Genomic DNA, 17,408 nt, shown 5'->3' on the forward strand with positions numbered 1-17,408 from the left:
AGATGTAGAATTACTCCATATTCAGACATAAATCAGTCATAAGGAATGGGAATAAGCAAAAACCACTTGCAGAACACCTCAAATCCTGGGCACTACATCTTGGACCTCAGAACAGCAGCCCTTGAGCAACCACAACAAAAAAATACAAAGACAGATTATAAAGAGAAACAGCAGAATTGGAATATATCCACAAACTCCAGCCTATCAATGGTGGGTTGAACAGAGACAAATGTTTCCTGACACACTACACACATTATAATGCTAGTTAACACCCCAGCCTCATGAGTGCTCTCTTGGCCAGGTTATCAGATCTCCTTTCTGATTCCCAGTCAGCATCACACTACATTCCAATAACTCTCACCACCATTCATATGGTTTTCTACTCTGGTTATTCACTCACTTTGGCTTTAAGTAATATCCTTCCTTCTGCCTTTGTTTCCCATCTTTAAAACTGAACTTGTCACTTCATCACCATACCCACAAGTTTTGCATTTCCATTGCTATTGAAACATAGAGCCTGCTTATAGAAATCTGTTGCTAGGCACGTCACACTATGCATCTGAGGAAGTAGACTTAAGTCTACCAAAGCTTATGCTGCCAACTTTGTTCTCTCAGTTAAGTGTCAAAGGTGCTACAAGATTCATTTGCACACTCTATATTCTGTAAGACTATATACATGACTGTTGCCATGACCATAAATGCCCCCTCAAAACCCATCATCTGCATGAAGTAAAGGAGGACTTTCAGCTGCTGATCAGCGCACAAGGAAGATGTGTTTCCAGCCTCTTCCCGCCAGCAGGCAAGGCTGTGATGATCAGAAACAGGACATCTACAGCAAGTCCTTGTGAAACTTCCTGCATTAGTGGGAGGCATCTGGAAGCATCCTCCTCCTTGCACCCTGACTGGGAGCTGAACTAACTAACCGCTTTGATCAAGAAGGAAAAGCAGTATACAAATAAAGCTTATTATTATTTATGTGCTCAATGCAGTTGCTGGTTTTTAAGATGGGCTTGGAGGGGGTCAGGGCAGGAGACATTATTTAACAACAAATATGGAACTAAGTAGTTGATGTAGGATATTGGCAATAATCTTTGGGGGAAAAAACATTACACTGATGGAAGAGGACCTAGATGCAATGATTTCCAAGCTCTGGTCCTCCAGTTGTTTTGGACTTCAGCTCCTGAAGCCTCAGTCATCTTGGCCAATAGTCTGGGATTCTGGAAGCCGAAGTCCAAAACACCTGGAAAGCCAGAGTTTGGGAATCACTGGCAGCTTTTTATATTTATAAGTGAGGTGGGGAAAGAAAAAAAAAAGAATTGCAGGTAGAAATAGAGGCACCTTTCAGGGTGCCTGTTAAGTCAAGAAATCAGTTGGATAAAGAATTGGGGAAATTGTTATTTTATCTTTTCACATGTGCAAGAATAACCTATGCAAGGCGCTGGAAGTTGGAAGAAGCCCCCCCAATGTAATAGTGGATGATAAAAGTCCTTGAGGTTGCAGAAATTGACAAATTGACATGCTGGATTAAAAACAAAACAGAAGAAGATGTGGGGAAAGAATGGGAAATTTTCTATAGATTTATAAGAGAAAAATGGAAGAATGCAATACTGGTGTAACCTCGTAAAAGGGAACAGTGAGATTAAATAAAAAATCAGGATATAAGTGATGGTAAATAAGAATAATGAACATCACTTACCAGAAGGAAGATCAAAATTACTTAATAACTGAATGCTAAAGGCGGTATTATCAAAATGACAGAAAGTAGAATGTTATAGTTTGAAGGAATTACCTTATATGATGTGAAGTGAACATAAGAAGGAAAATTCATGATTAACTAAAAGAAAGGAAAGGAGATAAAACTTTTTGCAATGCGGCAAGGAGCAGGAAGTAAGATATATGTTAAATGTTTTTATAGTTTCGTAAGAGGGACACGTATTGTATTTGTTTGAGTGTCTAGGGTGGGTTGGAGGGGGAGAGGGAGATGGGGAAGATATGTCGAATTGCTGTATTGGGTACTGTGTAATGTGTGGTCTATGTTTGTAAAAAGCTATAATAATAATAATAATAATAAGAAGAAGAAGAAATCAGTGAGACTGGCAAAATCCTAAAACAGTCCTAATTCATCCCACTCTGTCTTGCAGCAGTACCTCCTGCTTGGAAGAGGCAGGTATGTTAGTGCAGAGCAGGGGTGGAAATGATGGGGCCTCCCTGGTGTTGTTGGACTGCAACTCCCAGTAGCCCTAGCAACTGGGAAGCCAGCTATCTATCACTGTCATAGAGCCTCTCTGATCTCTGTAATAAATTCTTGTGGCACATACTGACTCTACCCCAACATGATTTTCCTATAGCTTTATTATAAAATATATTAGGGAAGGTGGGGGGATGAGTCTCTCAGTCCTGCTGCTTGGCCCGGGAAGCTTCAGCATTTGCCCGCAAGACAGCACCGGGGCTTGGATAAGGACGCTGCTGGAATAGTGGTCCAGCTGCAGTGGTATCTGCTCCAGTCTTGGCCTCATTTCGCTTGGGCAGCCCAGTGGACCAAGTTCCCCTTGAGAGAGAGAAAGAAGAAGTTAGAAACAATATATGGGCTCTACCAGACCCTCCGTCTTGCCTGTTTTCTATTCCATCATCACAACCCTTTAGTCCAAGTCTCTCTTGACCTTTCCTGCTTGGATTGCAGTATTTCTCTTGCTTGGTTTCTAGATTCCTAGAGTTTGAAGACTTTTTGAAATGGCACAAGACACTCAAAAAGTCTATGAACGGGGGGGGGGGGGGGGGGGAGAAACCCCCCAGCAATAATGCTGTACACATGGGCATGTGCAATGTTATGGAATATATCTAGGACAGAATTCAACTTTCTAAGACTATGCGTTTTCATATTAAAAAGCAAGTTTCTAGTGCCTAGTGGTTGTAGACACTTGAAACTGTAATGGCAATACTTGTTAAAATCTGAGAAGGCCTGCTGACTTGAGAGTCCCAGGTGCCTGAACACATTTCACTGTTAAAAGTATGAAGCTGCAATATACTACTTAAACTGGACACACTAGGATGCCTGCTTGTGATCTACCAGTTATCCTCTATTAATTTTTCTTCTGGGCATTGAGCTCAAATGGGACAGCCTGAACCTGTGGTGCTGAGCAGACTCACCGAGGAGCATCAGAGTATGCACTCGGGTCCATGGGGTCGAGTTCCTCATCCTTCCGGTTTGCTGCAAAGGTCAGACAAGATAAATGCAAGACACCCTTCATCGCTTCGAACTTTTCCCTCTAACCTACTGCAGGGCTGGGGAAGCTTTGACCCTTCTAATGTTCTGGATTTCAATTCCCTCAGTCCCTTACCATTGGTCATGATTGATGTGGCTGATGCGAGTTGATGTCCTAAACCTCAGAGGTTCTCTACTTTTGTCTTAGTAAGTTCTCAAGGGCAAAGGGCCCCCAGAAACTCTGCTTCAAAGGGTATGTAATGATCAAGTAATATCTTGGAGTCAGCTGGATGCATCTCACCACAAGAAGGCAGCTGCACTTACATTTCTTACTCTTGGGGTAAGGGGCTAGCTCCTCCCGTCTGTGGTACCGACGTTCCTTCACATCTTCCCGTTCCACCTTCTCATGGGAGCGCTCTATTTTTTCCTCAGCATCTGAGAGATTAATGTGGTTTGCATTTTAGGTCCAAGATCTTCGCTTTCAGCCTACCCTTGACCCTACAGACTTGAAGCAGATTCTTATACCCCCCCCCCCTTCTTCATAAACATGGTGAGATCTCAAATTTATGTTTGTCCACGGTCTTGAAAATCACCCAGTGTGTTGGCAGGTTGTTATTTGCCACACTTAAGAATCTTTAAAATGGGTTAAGCTGGTATGTGCTGAGGTGCCATTTAATATTACTTCACTTGAGAGTTTCATCATGTAAATCTTCTGGTAAATATGACCCTCTAGGTCAGTGATGGCGAACTTATGGCACGCGTGTCAGAGGTGGCACTCAGAGCCCTCTCTGTGGGCACACATGCTGTCACCCTAGCACAGAGTTTGCCAGAGTTTCTTACTAGAAAGCCAGGGGGACATGGCACTTTGTAATAAATAAGTGGGGTCTGGATTGCAGTTTGGGCACTCGGTCTGTAAAAGGTTCACCATCACTGCTCTAGGTGTTGTCACACTACAGTTCCCATGATCCTTCAGCAGGCACTTTACAGTTCTCTTCCCTTCCAAAAGCAGATAAGGAACTACAGTATTCCAATAGCCTTCTGTTTTATCAGGCATTCTACATGCTGTTGAATTGCAGCCTGCAACAGCTTTAGCCACCATAGCTAATGCTGAAGGGTAGTGGGCGTTGCAGTCCAATTTAAGGACCCCATATTCCCCACTCTTGGTCTAGAGTCTACAATTTTTAATCATATGGCTCTAGTTATCTCTTGTTCCTCAACCAACAAGTCTGAGTAATTTGCTCAATAGTACTGTATAACTTACAAAGAGAAACACCAGCCAAATATTTCTTTTAAAATGCAAAATGATAGATAAGTTGATACCTTACAGTTTTGAGATTACTAGGAAAGTAGGTGAGAATAAATGACCCTTTCCTCAACACAAAAACTTACTGTGCCACAAAAAAGCCATGCCTCATATTATCCCTGCGGCTTCTTATGCAGATAACAGCAAAGTAATATATACCTCATAACTTAATCATGTGTTCACTCCAATCATCATAGGTCAGCTCAATAATCACAGGGCTGGGGAACCTGGGGCTTTCCAAATATGTTGAGATTGCAACTTCTATCAATCTTACCCAGCATAACTAAAAGGCCATATGGTTCCCACTCCTGAATTAGAACCCAGTCTTGTGTCCCTTGAAGAAGTCAATGCTGCCCTCTTAAGCTGGTTCCCAACCCCCTATGCCATCCCACTCAAATTGGCACATGGCTTCCAAAAGCAAAGACAGAAAAACTCACCCAAATTGTTCTTCAATTTTTTGGCTGCTTTGGTCACCACAGAGTTGGGATCATTGGGTGAAAGCCATGAAACCAGATCATTCTCTATGTTCCAGTAGTAAGGGAGGCCGCTATGGGGAGACGATGGGTTCATACATTTAATGCCATGGCTTCATGCTAATATTTCTAGACATCAAGAGCACCCCTGTACTTTGGGAATAGTGAAACATTCCAGATTTGTTCCAGGTGCCTCTGGGGATAAAAGCAACTCTTGGGAAGGAACCTTCCATTTCCAGCCACAAGAGGGATGGCCAGAGATCAGGGGAAATATTTTTTTGGACTGGAAATCCATGGTAGCAGCTTCTGAGAGTTGTAGTCCAAAAAGTAACTTTTACCAGCTCTTGTGCCAACAGTCATAGGCCCTTTCCAGACTGGCCTTAAAGGCCAGCTTGGGGGCGGAGTCGGGGCATAGTGGCCACATGACGCAGCGCCAAAGGAGTGTCATAAAGCCACGGCGCTACAGCTATTGCACCCTTTGCTTTTTGTGACTCCTTTTTGCGTCCTGCAAAGGCCAGATCGGGGCTGCGGTGTGCAGTGGCTGCAGCTCGGATGTGAACAGCCCCATAGCTGGAAATGTAAATCAGAATCCCTACACATCAATAAGATATTATTACAAGAATAGTATGATATCACGGTTATTGTTTTGGGCTTCGACTGGGGAGAGACAAGTTTAAATCCCTGTTCAGTCACAAACCTCCCTGGGTGAGCTTACCTCACAAGGCTGCTGGGAAGATAAGCCAGGAAATCTTCTGCACAGGCATTGGGAGTGAAGGAAGGCTGGAATACAGAACTACCCCAGGATAATTTAGGTCGAAAATACACTGCAGAATCCAGTTTGAGACTGTTTTAACTGCCCTGGCTCAATGCTAGGGAATCCTGGAAACTGTAGTTTATTGTGGCACTAGAGCACTCTGACACAGAAGGCTAAATGTCTCAAAAAACTACAGGTCCCAGAATTCCCTAGCATTGAGCCAGGGCAGTTAAAGTAGTCTCAATCCGGACTATTTCTGCAGTGTGTTTTGGACCTCAGTGAAGAATAATAAACAAGTAACTGTTCCAAGCTCTGGTGATATATTCACTTTGCTGAACACTAGTATCAACCTTGTAAACATAAACCAGAAGCATTCTGATTAAAAAAACAACAACACACAAACCAAACATTTGAGGAAGGAGATACTGAACTCCACACAGCATCTGTTCTTACCAGACAGGATCAATGACTCTGTACCAGTTTGGAGGCAAGTTCTCAATCCTAGTGGCTTCATAATCAATGTGGTCATCATCATAATCTTCTGCAATAATTTCCTCCTCTGGTTCTGATGGAGAAAAGGTCAGGTAAGGAGGAGAGTCAGGCTTAGAAAAATGTACTTGCAACACGTGTTTAAATTTTATGAGCCAGAACACCTGCCAACTTTACTAGAGAACCAAAGATCCATTCTGGTTGCTGTTGTTAATTTTGTTGTTGACTTATGGAGACACTAAGCATGGGAGACCTCAATGATGCTCTCATCAACCACTCTGCTCAGGTCTTATAGACTCAGGGCAGCCATGACTTCATTGACTTAGTCTAGACATCTGGAATGTGGTGTTACTCTTTTCCTGCTGCATTTCACCATATTAAGCATTAATGTATTTTATAGTGAGTTGTGTCTTCTCATCTTATGGCCAAAGTACAGCAGCTTCAGTTCAGTCATCATGGTTTCCAGGGAAAGTTCAGATTTAATTTGTTCTACGATCCATTTATTTGTCTTTTTAGCAGTCCATATAGAATCTGAAATGCCTTGGCATTAGGACTACTCTACCAAACTACAAGTTGATCATAACTATTTTAAACTCTAAATTTAAAATTGCCTTTTAAATCTAAAGGTGTGCTCTCCTGACAAATATTCCAATCAACTCTGACTATCAGCTAGGCTGATGGGTGCTGGAGTCAATAAAAGCTGGAGGGCCATAGGCCTCCCACCCTGGAGCCCTTTTTACACATGCCTTATCTTGCGAGCAAAGGATATTTCAATAGTTACCAGGCTCCACATGCTTTAGCAGGCCTCTCCTAGCCAGGCGAGACTGCAGTGCCACTGGCAACGGCATCAAGGATAATTCAACCTAGAGAAGATGGAGAATTTTCTCTTCTACAGGGGATCCACAGCAATCTGTAACAGTTCCAGGGCCTTGATCCGAGGCTAAATGGCTTGAGGGTCTGTCAAAATAAAAGAAAGCCACAGTTAGAACAAAATGATTCATTGGTTAAATGCAAGTGCAGCAATAAAACCTACAGGAAAGAGAGCATACATCCCTTCTGCATATTGAAGCTTCCCTTCATCACAGCTATCATTCGCTGGGATCTACATAATGAACCAGACACTACTCCATCATCTCTTTTTCTGCAGCTTGCATCCATTGCTCCGGGTCCTAGTCTCTGGAGCAGCAGAAAACAAGCTTGCTCCCTCCTCAACATGACATCCTTTCAAATATTTAAACAGGGCCATCATATCACCTCTTCACCTTCCAAGCTAAACATAGCCAGCTCCCTAAGTCTCTTTTCATAGGCCTTATAGTTTCTAGACCCTTCACCATTTTAGTCACCCTCCTTTGGACACGCTCCAGTTTCTCAACTTCTTTTCTGAATTGTGGTGCCCAGAACTGGACACAATATTCCAGGTGAGGCCTGGCTAAAGCAGAATAGAGTGGCACTATTACTTCCCTGGATCTAGACGCTATACTTCTATTGATGCAGCCTAGAATCGCATTGGCCTTGTTAGCTGCTGCATCACACTGCAGTAATAACTGCTTAAGCCTATTACTCACAGGCAAAGCTGTACTGTGCTTTATTTGTAGTTGTGTTTCTATCTGTATTCAGTGGCACTGCGGAACAACAAAGAACAAGGCATGTGCGACCTAGATGACGATACCTACCTACCAGTAAACCCCAAACTAACTGCAGTCCCCATCCTTTTAAAAACAGGAGATAGATCTATAAGCACTTAAGCTTTCCTTATAAAACCAGATTTTTGGCACCTAATCTCCATTACAGCGGGCCCTTGCTTGGTCTCTGCTGGGGTTTAGTTCCAGGACTCCCACCCTTCTGCAAAACAGGGCCTCCTCCTACCTCAAATCCTCACTGTTTGGAAAAGCCCACTCCTGAGTTCCGCAACGGAATGCCTTGTTTCTATCTTAACCAAGCCGACTTTCCCAAAACCCAATCCGTTTTGGTCCTACGCAGCCACCGTCCCCGAGAGTTTACACGGCAACCTCGTTCCCCTGACACGTGACGCAACCCCAAACCTCACCCTATCAGAGCTCGCCTTACGGCATCAATGTCCACCCTCGCCCTCCTTATTAGAATTGATGATAGAGCGAAACTTGACCAATCACAATGAAGGTCTCGTATGTGAGCCCACTCCTTAAGCTCCTCTTAGCCTATCAGAGACGGGCTTTCTTTCCCGAAGGGAAGAGGTGCTGGATGCAATCTAAGAAATGGCTGCCTTTTTTCCCATAGAGATAAAAATATAGAGTCATACACACCCCTTATCAGAGTCTACCTTTGCTATTCGTTTTTCAAACGGACCCAGTTTCCTCCCCTGTAATTCCCAATGCAGGGATCACACTCCCTCCGCCTCAGAGGATGGCAATGGTAAAACGCCCGTCTGAAGAAAAGACAAGCCCACGGTAGGGTCGCCATAAGTCGGAAACGATTTGAAGGCACAAAACAACAACCGCAATAACTTCCAACGCAACATATGAAACGTTTCTATTTCAACGGGCTTCTTCAGTCTTGGTTTCCATTAAAAATAATACAACAATGTATGTTCGTTCTTTACTTTTCCTATCTCTATGGTCGGCACCAACGGCCTAAAGCGGAGGAGCCTTCCATCACGTGATCCCTAGCAGCCAATCACAGGCAGCTCTCCTCCTCACGTGACCCGCATTGCTTACGGCCGGAGCTATGGAGGAATATGCCCGCGAACCCTGGTAACAGCGGACGGTGGGAAGGGAATTGAGGCGTTGCTGCTGCTATTGTTGCCCTGCCCTTGCAAATAAAGCGGGGGCTGGTGCTTGCTCGCTCTTAGCCTATGAGGCGTCCGCATTGCAGAAACAATCCACTTTGAGGCCGCTTTAACTGCCTTGGCTCAGTGCTGGGGAATCCTGGGAATCGTAGTTCATTGTGGCACCAAAGCTCCCTCTGACAGAGAAGGCTAAATGGCGCACAAAACTACAGTTCCCAGAATTCCCTAGCATTGAGCCAGGGCAGTTAAAGCGGTCTCAAACTGGGTTGTTTCAGCAGTGTGCTTTGGACCATTGTGCTCTCTTTAAACGAGCCACCTGCCCTCTCAGGATGTGTGTCCAAAGTACGACAGCTTCAGTTTGGCCATTCCTAGGGAGAGTTCTGGCTCAGTTTGCTTTAGGGACATTGAGAATGAATTGACAACCATAACTGGAAATAGGGTGGCATACAGAGATGATCCTGACTTGGGTATCCAAGGAAAGGTCTTTACGCTTGAAGACTGTGTCAGGCCCCTTCCTCCCCGCCCTTCCAAGTCTTGGCTGCACTCTCCATTTTAATTACTGCAACGACTGAGCCAAGGTCGAGGCAAATGTAAATGTTAGGAAATCTTTGACTATTTTTGTTATTATAACAACAACAACAACACGTAATAACTAATTTATTCATAACCCACCTCTCCCAAAAGGATCAAGAGGTGGGTTACAACAATAAAAAACACCATCAACAAATATCATACATACAGACATAATTAAAAATCACACAATCCCCTTACCCTCCTATTATAAAACTAAACAGCATTAATTCAATAAACATAATTGATAAACATAATTAAAATGCGGCATCTTAGGGCAAACAAAGCCAAACCACCTCAACACAGCGGGATGGTTAGTCAGGGAAAGGCAGCCGGAAGAGATCTGTCTTGACAGCCTTCTTAAAGGCATCAAATGTAGTAATATGACGTATCTCTTTTGGTAGGTCATTCCATAGCTTAGAAGCGGCACTGGCATAGTCTTCCTTGGCTGCAGCAGGTCTTCATGATCCACTTTATGTCTTCATTGCCCACTTTAAAGTGGTGTAAATCATGTGTGGTCATTTATTTAGTTTTGCTAAATGTTCACTTGTAATGTTCAGCCTGCTTTAGCACTTTCATCCTTGGCTTTCCTCACGAGTTGTTCCAAGTCTTTGCTAATGTCTGCTAATAGTATGGTGTCATCTCCATACCTTAAATTATTAGTGTTTGTTTTTCCAGTTTGCACGCCACCTTCCTTTGAATCTAATCCAGTTTCCCATATGATTAGTTGCTGTCAGTTCCCCAAGGATGTTCTTCTCACAGTACCAGTCCTAGTGTCCCCCCCCCCCATTTCATGCTGATATGATTATTTAGCAGCCTGCCATAACTTTCCTTCTCTTTCCCTCTGGCAGCCCCTGGCGGATTGTGGATGACTGTGGTGGCGCCTTCACCATGGGGATGATTGGTGGGGGTGTCTTCCAGGCTGTGAAAGGCTTCCGCAACGCTCCAGTGGTGAGTTCAAGTCCCAACTTCTTGGGGTTTTTAAGCAAGTAGGTCATGTACTGCTAAAGTCCCCCCAGTTCTGTTTTAGGGAAAGAAATGAAGATGGTAATTCTGACAGACCTTGCAGATTTATTGAAAGGATGACTGAGAAAGGGTTCGTGTTGTACAACCAATTTATGTCATAAATGATCTTTGAATACACTCACACACACAGACACATGACTAAAAAACAAACCAACAGGAGTTCTCACATGTTTTGCTTGTTTTATTTTTTTACTTCTGTTAGTTAATCTACTTGTCTGTCTGCATGCATGTGTGTTTATGATAAAGGGGTTTTTTTAGATATTTCCAAGATACCTTTACTTTTTTCCTGATATTCTGTAGTGTAGATTATGGTATATAAGCCACAATTTTGTTGTTTGTGTCGCCCCATGGCTATTGTTGATTAAATTGGGGAGATCTAATATTTTGAGATTATTCGGTCCTATCTGGCTTTTTGATTCTAACCCTGGAAGTGCTACTGGTATGAGACAGCTTCAAGCTTCCACTGAACTAGCCATCTCAGCATATCTAGCTTCAGAGGCTCACACTATATGTTTCACTACTCTGCATGACACCCCTGTCTTCCTGCAAAACCATAGGTAGTCCTTGTCAACTCTGATATCCTTCCACTGCTCTTTGTTAAATACACAAGATGAGGATATTTATTTATTTACTGGCTTTTGTATGCTGTTCCACAAGAAACTAACTTTTGGAGTAGCTTTCAATAAACAGGCATAACAGTAACTTTGGACCAGTACAAACAATCCTAAAGGGGTGGCTTGACACTGCCCCTTTAAGTGCTGTTTTAGGGCCACAGCATCCACACACCATGGCCCCGATCTGGCGTTTTACAGCTCAGAAAGGAGTGACAACATGCCACTTCTTTTTAAGGTAGAAAAAGGGCGGTTTTTTCTGCCACGGCGCCGGCTTTTTAGTGCTCTTGTGGCATGCAGCATGCCACAAGTGTCCACTGTCTAGTCAAGGGGTGGCGTGACACTGCCTTGGGGGTGGCATTGGTGCGTGTGTCATCTAAATGCCATTCCCCAACACCACGCCCAAGCTGACATATTGTGCCGGTGTGTTCATGCTCTTGGATACAAAAAAGAATGTAAGGCAATACAATCCAGAAAAATATATATAGCAATAAACAATGGTCACAACAACATCAAAATTAAAAACACAGGGTTTAACACTGAAAAACCTGTATACACAAACTTTTATAAGTCTGTTAATAATAATTATATAAAATTAAAACTGAGAAGCCCATACTGTATGATTTTAAAGATGAACAGAAAGGCCCAGGCTCAGTCATAGCCCCAAGACTGATTGAAGTTCACACAACAATATTGAATGAAGAAAAGGAGACCTTGGAAGATTGCTTTCTTTGGACTATAACTCCCAGAATCCTGCAGCCAGTTGCCATACTGACTGGGGATTTAAGAATTGTACTCCAAGAAGTTACTTTTCCAAGCTGTTGCTGGCTGCATCTGCACTGCAGAATTAATGCAGTTTGGTACTGCTTTAACTGCCATGACTACATCCTAGGGAATTCTGGGATTTGTAGTGTGTTGTGGCATCAGAGCTCTGACAGAGAAGCTTAAATATCTCACAAAACTACAAATCCTAGAATTCCATAGCATTGAGCCTTGGCAATTGAAGTGTTGTCAAACTGCATTATTTCTGCAGGACAGCTGCAGCTGCTAATACCTCATCATTTTGACAAGGAATTTCGTAAGATTATTACAGTATGTCTTTTGTGTGAAGCAGTTTTTTGTATTGTTTTGTTTTGCTGTCTTTTCTAAAACTAATTTCACTGAGTCACTCCTTATGTTACAGTGGTACCTCGGGATACGAAATACCCAGGTTACGAATTTTTCAGGATACGAATAAATCCCATAGGGATTTATTGTTTCGGGTTACGAAAGTTTTTTCGGGTTACGAAAAAACTCCAGCGCTGTTTTCCCCATTAGCGCCTATGGGTTTTCGGCTTACGAAGGCTTTTCGGGTTACGAACGGTGCCGCGGAACGAATTATTTTCGTAACCCGAGGCACCACTGTATATGTAAGAAAGCAAGCAAATTACATTATTCTTCTGGTCAAACTGGAAGTTGTAAACTGGTCCCTGATATATCAGTAAATCTTGGAAGTCACTAACTCACAACATTTTAGACAATCATTCTTTATTGTTGGGAGTAGAATACTCATTCCTAGCATGAAGCACAGGAAGAGAGAGCAGTTGCATTGGTTAGCTGAAACAGAGGTCAATTGATGGCTTGAAAACTAGCAGTGAACAGTGCAGAGCTTAGTCCCATGGGGAATACTGGTTTATAGCTCCACAGTAACATTGGTATTTGGAAACTGTGGCGTGTATCATAGGGCTTGGAGATCATGATGTTATTATATTGGGTTGTCTTGGTTCCCTACTGATCCATCCTTTTTGCAATTTTCTATATCCTGAACAACACGTGGTTGAAACTCACTCCTATAGTTCTTTTGAGTTTATTAACCCCTCTGTATAAGTCAAGGAGCCCCATGAATCAAGTGAATTTTCTTTCTCTTCATTTCTAGGGTGTCAGGCATCGGTTCAAAGGCAGTATTAATGCTATCAGGGTCAGAGCACCTCAGATTGGAGGTAAGGGAAGGGTCACAGCTCCTTGGACAGTGTGTGTGTTGAAACAGTATGAATCTATACATGGGCAGACAGATTGTGGAGTGAGGGAGAATGGGAATGTACTTTGTTTTTATGGAACAGGCAGGGTCAAAGTTAATGGGCTGGATAAAGATAGGGAGATCTGGTGCATCAACAAGCTACAGTTCCCAGAATTCCATAGCATTGAGACATGGCAGTTAAAGTGGTGTCAAGCTGGATTATTTTTTTCAGTGCGGATACAGCCCATATGACAGTAGAGCAACCTCTGTCTTCTTCTCTTCCACACCTGAGCCTATCCTTTCTCTCTGTGTTACTATGAGGATAAAATTAGAGTTAATCATTTTATTTCTCTTCCAAGAGGGAACTATGTGCTCTTTGGAGCAAATGTGGGGTATAAATTAATTTACTTTACAAAACAAACAGCTTCATTTATATACCGCTTCATACGGAACTAACAGTGTCTAAGCGGTTTACAACTGTATGCTAAAATTGCCCCCAACAAGCTGGGTACTCATTTTAGCGACCTCCTCGGAAGGATGCAAGCCTGAGTTAAGTTTGAGCCCTTTCACTGGTATTGAACTCACAATCTTATGGTTTTGAGTGAGTGGCTGCAGTACAGGCATTTAACCACTGTATTTAAATAAATAAACTACTGGCCAAAGGAAGGGGGGATGGAGTGTTGGGTGGAGTACTGGTTTGGAGTCTGTCCTATAAACACTCGTCTCTCCACATTTGCTGGAGTTAGGGGCACAGGAACCCCATGAATGTGCAAATAACAAAAACACTATGTTTTTACCTGAGAGAACACCTCTCTAGGAATCTCTAGACCCTCCAGTGCAACTCTCTGGTCAACATCTGCCAGACATTGACCATAGAACTGCACTGGAGGAGCTACAAATGCCTAGCACAGTATTCCCTGTAGGAATCTCTAGGTCCTTCAGTGTGACTTTTGGTTAAAGTTAATCATAGAGTTGCACTGGAGGACCTAGAGATTCCTAGAGAGAACATATTAATAAAATCTGTGAATAAGATCCGCAAAAGTCAAAGCTGCAAACGTGGAGGGACAAGTGTAGTTATTTTTATAGCCTGTTCCCATCCTGGAGGATCACATTGCAATCCTAGAATATTGTTGCTGTCTGGTAAGCTCTACTGAATTCAGTGCAGTAAATGTCCTAGTAAGGCAGATGGCCCCAATAAATAAAAATGCCACTGAAGCTAATGTTTTGGGAAAGCCAGCTATGCTTGTTGGGTTTTGCTTGGTAGAATTCAAAGATATAGCTGTGTTAGTCTTTAGAATCAGTATGTAGAGAGATCTTGCAGGACCTTTGTGACTAAATGAAAGAAAGAAGTTGGCAGCATGAGCTTTCATAAACTAAAGTCTACTTCCTCAGATGCATACCTCTGATCTCTCTACATATTTGTTGGGCTTCTGAAAAGCGTTGCACTTTGGAGATGATTGTTCCATAACTGAGAGGTAGGAACATGTTGCCATAGCTGTGGATATCACAGCTTGAAAACTCTTTACACCATTTGCTTCTGGTTGCCTAAAATGTCCAAGAACCTATGCAGAACTTGAATTCATGAGGCAGATTTCTTTGTAGATAAAAACAAAGAATTGTTCTTGACAATGTTTCTGAAATTTAGTCCATTATTTGGTAGGGTGAAATATCTGTGTTCTGCAGTGGCTTTTATCCTCAGGAGTTCAGGCTCTACTCACCTGCCTGTAAATCCCTCATGCATCTGTATATTCCCCCCTCTCTATGCCACCTAATTCTTTGCCAGTGTGTTTCAAGCTGCTGGCTAGTTTCAGTACAATTCACTATGTGTATCAAATACATTTATGATGGAAAGCAAAATGTTGTGTGGCTCAGGGTATTAATCTCTTTGGGTGCCCACTGGGGACTGGCTCTGAATCCAAATGCTCTCCCTCTTTCTCCTCACAGGCAGCTTTGCTGTATGGGGTGGGCTGTTCTCCACCATTGACTGTGGCCTGGTGAAGATGCGGGGAAAGGAGGATCCTTGGAACTCCATCACCAGCGGGGCACTCACTGGGGCAGTATTAGCATCACGCAGTAAGTGATGGTCCTTGTCCCTGGAAAGGTAGCTCCTCAGCCCTTTCCCTTCATCATCTGTGGCATGAATCTGAACTGTGGGTTTGTAACAGAGTGTGCTTTCTCTCAGGTGGGCCCCTGGCCATGGTTGGGTCAGCCATGATGGGAGGCATCTTACTTGCTCTGATAGAAGGTGTTGGGATTTTGCTGACGAGGTACACAGCCCAGCAGTTCCAGAACCGTAAGTCTTAATGTGGGGAAAATGGCTTGCAAGCAGGGGAGAACATCAAGGAACTGCAGAGTCTCCTCAAAGGGTGCATTTGGAGGACTTCTTTACTGAGCGCAGACATCTTTTCAGGAAGCTCCTTGTCATTTCCTGCTGTCTGTATCCTGAAATAACAATTATATATGGATTAGAAACACACAGTGCTAGAGATGGAAAGGACGTCACAGATCACCTAGCCCACCCAGTGCCAACACAAGAAGCCACAGCTTAAGCTTTCCTGATAGACAGCCTTTCATCCCTTTTAATTTTTTTCAGTAGAATCATAGAATTGTAATGATTAAATTAATTGATGGTAGGGTAGGGGGTGAGGAGTTAGTAGGATCTTGCTGTGGGGCAGTGGTGTTTGACCTTTCTTTCTTGTCTTCATGAAAAGTTATTGTCGGGATTCCATTGCATTTGAGCAATGCACCTGCACCAAATACATATCCATTTCTTCTTCCACAAACACACACACACACACACACACACACACACACACACATTAATGGGCATTGTGGTGCAGATAGGGCTTGATTAGTGCTTGCTCTTCTCCCCTGACAATTTGTGCAATTTATACACTCTCCTTATCCAACCCACTTCTCACAGTGACAGGCATTTTGGTAGTGGTTGTATAAACGTGTATAGAAGCTGAATTGCCTTCCCACAGTGTCTGACACCTTTCCCCTTCCTTTTCACTGGTGTTTTTGCAACAAGAAAATTCAAAAGTCAGGCTTTCTCACTTCTTTGTTACTGAGTCATCCTTACCTAAAGCCACCTCTCTCTACTTCCAGCCGGATTTTAGCACCCACCCCTCACTTTCTGAGCCAAAAGGCTTCATCTTGAGCTGCCTAACCCCATAAGGAATTGCTTCCATGTCTTTTGCCTGTCACTCACAATTCCTTCCCCTTTACTTTTCAGCCAACCCCTTTGGAGAAGATCCCAGCCAGCTGCCTCCCAAGGACGGATCACCGTCAGCAGGATACCCAGGCTATGGACATTATCAGTGAAACAGTTTGGAGCCAGAGATCTTTCTGATTTTTGCAGGGACAGGGCAGGAATTTCCCCCTGAAACTCCTTGAGACTTTCACACAGCAGCGGAAACAAGCAAACAAAGCCCGTGATGGATTTGATTCCTAGAATTTTCTTCAGGGAGGAGAAAGAGTGGGAAGGATTAGGGAGTTTTTATGCTGTGAACTATCTACCACTCAGGGAGGGGGAGGATGACACCTTGAGTCAGTGAAGTGATGCACCTCAAGATCAGTTCCTTGCAGTATCCTACACAGGGACAACTCCCAAATAATTTCTCATCTTGTAGGTCCCAGGGGTGTGGTAATGGTTCATTGACTGTAACAAAGAACTTTAAAAGGGCTGTCTCTGGCTACCTGCTTTTGTGTGTGTGTGTGTGTGTGTGTGTGTGTGTGTGTGTGTGTGTGAGCATGCACCTTTTTTTTCTGTATATTGGAGTCCCTCCATGCTGACTTGAAAAATCTGTAGGCAGAGCAGTCTGCCTTTTCCCCATCTCTTGTAGGTAAGGGCATGAATGATTGCAGCAAGCTTGTATCTCTGGCGGTGTAGCAAGAATCTCAAGTTCTAAGATTACAGTATCTTCACATACACCTCTCTTGGTCAGTCTTTTGATCTCTAAGGTAATCAAGCCAAATGCAGCCCTGCTGCCATACATGATCCTCAGTAATGCCCTTACTGTTTTTGCTTGAGTCTGCAGAAAGGACATTCTGGTAGGTCCAAATAAGAATATGGCTCACAGGTTGTCTTTAGACTAGGCCTGTCTTGGATCCAAGATTTATTCTGATAATATAGTTGGGTACATTTTCTGCATCTTTCAAGTTACTAAAAAGATAGATTGGAGGGACAGAAAGAGAGACTCACATCTGCCTGCAGTTTC

The 17,408-nt window shown here is 43.3% G+C and overlaps 2 protein-coding genes across 2 annotated transcripts; one reads left to right on the plus strand and one right to left on the minus strand.

The window, feature by feature from the left end:
• Positions 1-2,334: 2,334 nt before the first annotated feature.
• PQBP1 (polyglutamine binding protein 1) lies at positions 2,335-8,243 on the minus strand. Its single transcript, XM_042448181.1, has 7 exons — positions 8,088-8,243; positions 7,003-7,178; positions 6,186-6,297; positions 4,943-5,052; positions 3,527-3,637; positions 3,148-3,208; positions 2,335-2,548 (listed from the first exon to the last, which is right to left on the minus strand). The coding sequence occupies exons 2-7, from the start codon at positions 7,067-7,069 to the stop codon at positions 2,392-2,394; spliced, it is 618 nt and encodes a 205-aa protein (XP_042304115.1). The 5' UTR covers positions 7,070-7,178; positions 8,088-8,243; the 3' UTR covers positions 2,335-2,391.
• A 566-nt stretch (positions 8,244-8,809) lies between these two features.
• TIMM17B (translocase of inner mitochondrial membrane 17B) lies at positions 8,810-17,121 on the plus strand. The gene is made up of 6 exons (XM_042448184.1): positions 8,810-8,950; positions 10,407-10,506; positions 13,108-13,171; positions 15,133-15,261; positions 15,371-15,481; positions 16,424-17,121. Exons 1-6 carry the CDS (start codon positions 8,925-8,927, stop codon positions 16,510-16,512), a joined length of 519 nt encoding a protein of 172 aa, XP_042304118.1. The 5' UTR covers positions 8,810-8,924; the 3' UTR covers positions 16,513-17,121.
• The last annotated feature ends 287 nt before the right edge of the window (positions 17,122-17,408 follow it).

This window comes from Sceloporus undulatus, chromosome 2 (assembly GCF_019175285.1).
Source record: "Sceloporus undulatus isolate JIND9_A2432 ecotype Alabama chromosome 2, SceUnd_v1.1, whole genome shotgun sequence".
Taxonomy (NCBI): Eukaryota; Metazoa; Chordata; class Lepidosauria; order Squamata; family Phrynosomatidae; genus Sceloporus; species Sceloporus undulatus.